At 34.7% G+C, this 654-nt stretch overlaps 1 protein-coding gene across 1 annotated transcript in view; it reads right to left on the reverse strand.

Moving 5' to 3' along the window:
- Positions 1-654, reverse strand: part of TMEM67 (transmembrane protein 67) — a 51208-nt gene that overhangs the window by 44702 nt on the left and 5852 nt on the right. Inside the window, exon 2 of the mRNA XM_012643534.1 lies at positions 600-648. Within this exon, the coding sequence (XP_012498988.1) occupies positions 600-648 (49 nt within the window). The remainder of the gene's footprint in view (positions 1-599; positions 649-654) is intronic.

Consider the following 654-nt stretch of genomic DNA (forward strand, 5'->3'; position numbering starts at 1 on the left):
AAAAAAAGTCACTTTTTTCACATATGAATTGAATCTATTTTGATTATCTGTTTCAAGTTCCATCAATCAGTTTGTGTACCCATATGCCAGGCATACATGTTATTACAGTAGCTATAAAATATGCCTAACATCTGATAGGGTAGTTCCCTTTTTCCTTTCTCAGGATTTTCTTGGCTTTCATATACTTTTCCTGATAAATTTTACAATCTGTTTGTGTATTCTCCTAAACAAGCAAAATCTTAGAATTTACTAGGATCTCTTTAAATATACAGTCTAGTGGAAGAGTTGACATCTTTCTAACATTAAATCTTCCCACTCAAAAATAAAGAATGTATTTTCATTTATTAAAGACTGCCAGCCAGGTACGGTGGCTCACATCTGTAATCCCAGTACTTTGGGAGGCCAAGGCGGGAGGATGGCTTGAGCCCAAGAGTTCATGACCAACCTGGGCAAAATAAGTGAGACCTTTTCTCTACAAAAAAAACAAAACAACAGAAAAAGTATTAAGTAATCACCAAATTATTGAAATTAATGTCCCTTTCAAAAACAATCACAATGAAGATTCATCACTACTATTTCATAAAGAATCTAATTCTTACCTAAAATATGGCCAGTGGGACAGAAGCATTTTCCTTCTGCAGTTAAGCCCTGGGG

This window comes from Propithecus coquereli, unplaced genomic scaffold (genome assembly GCF_000956105.1).
Source record: "Propithecus coquereli isolate 6110/MARCELLA unplaced genomic scaffold, Pcoq_1.0 Scaffold2, whole genome shotgun sequence".
NCBI lineage: Eukaryota > Metazoa > Chordata > Mammalia > Primates > Indriidae > Propithecus > Propithecus coquereli.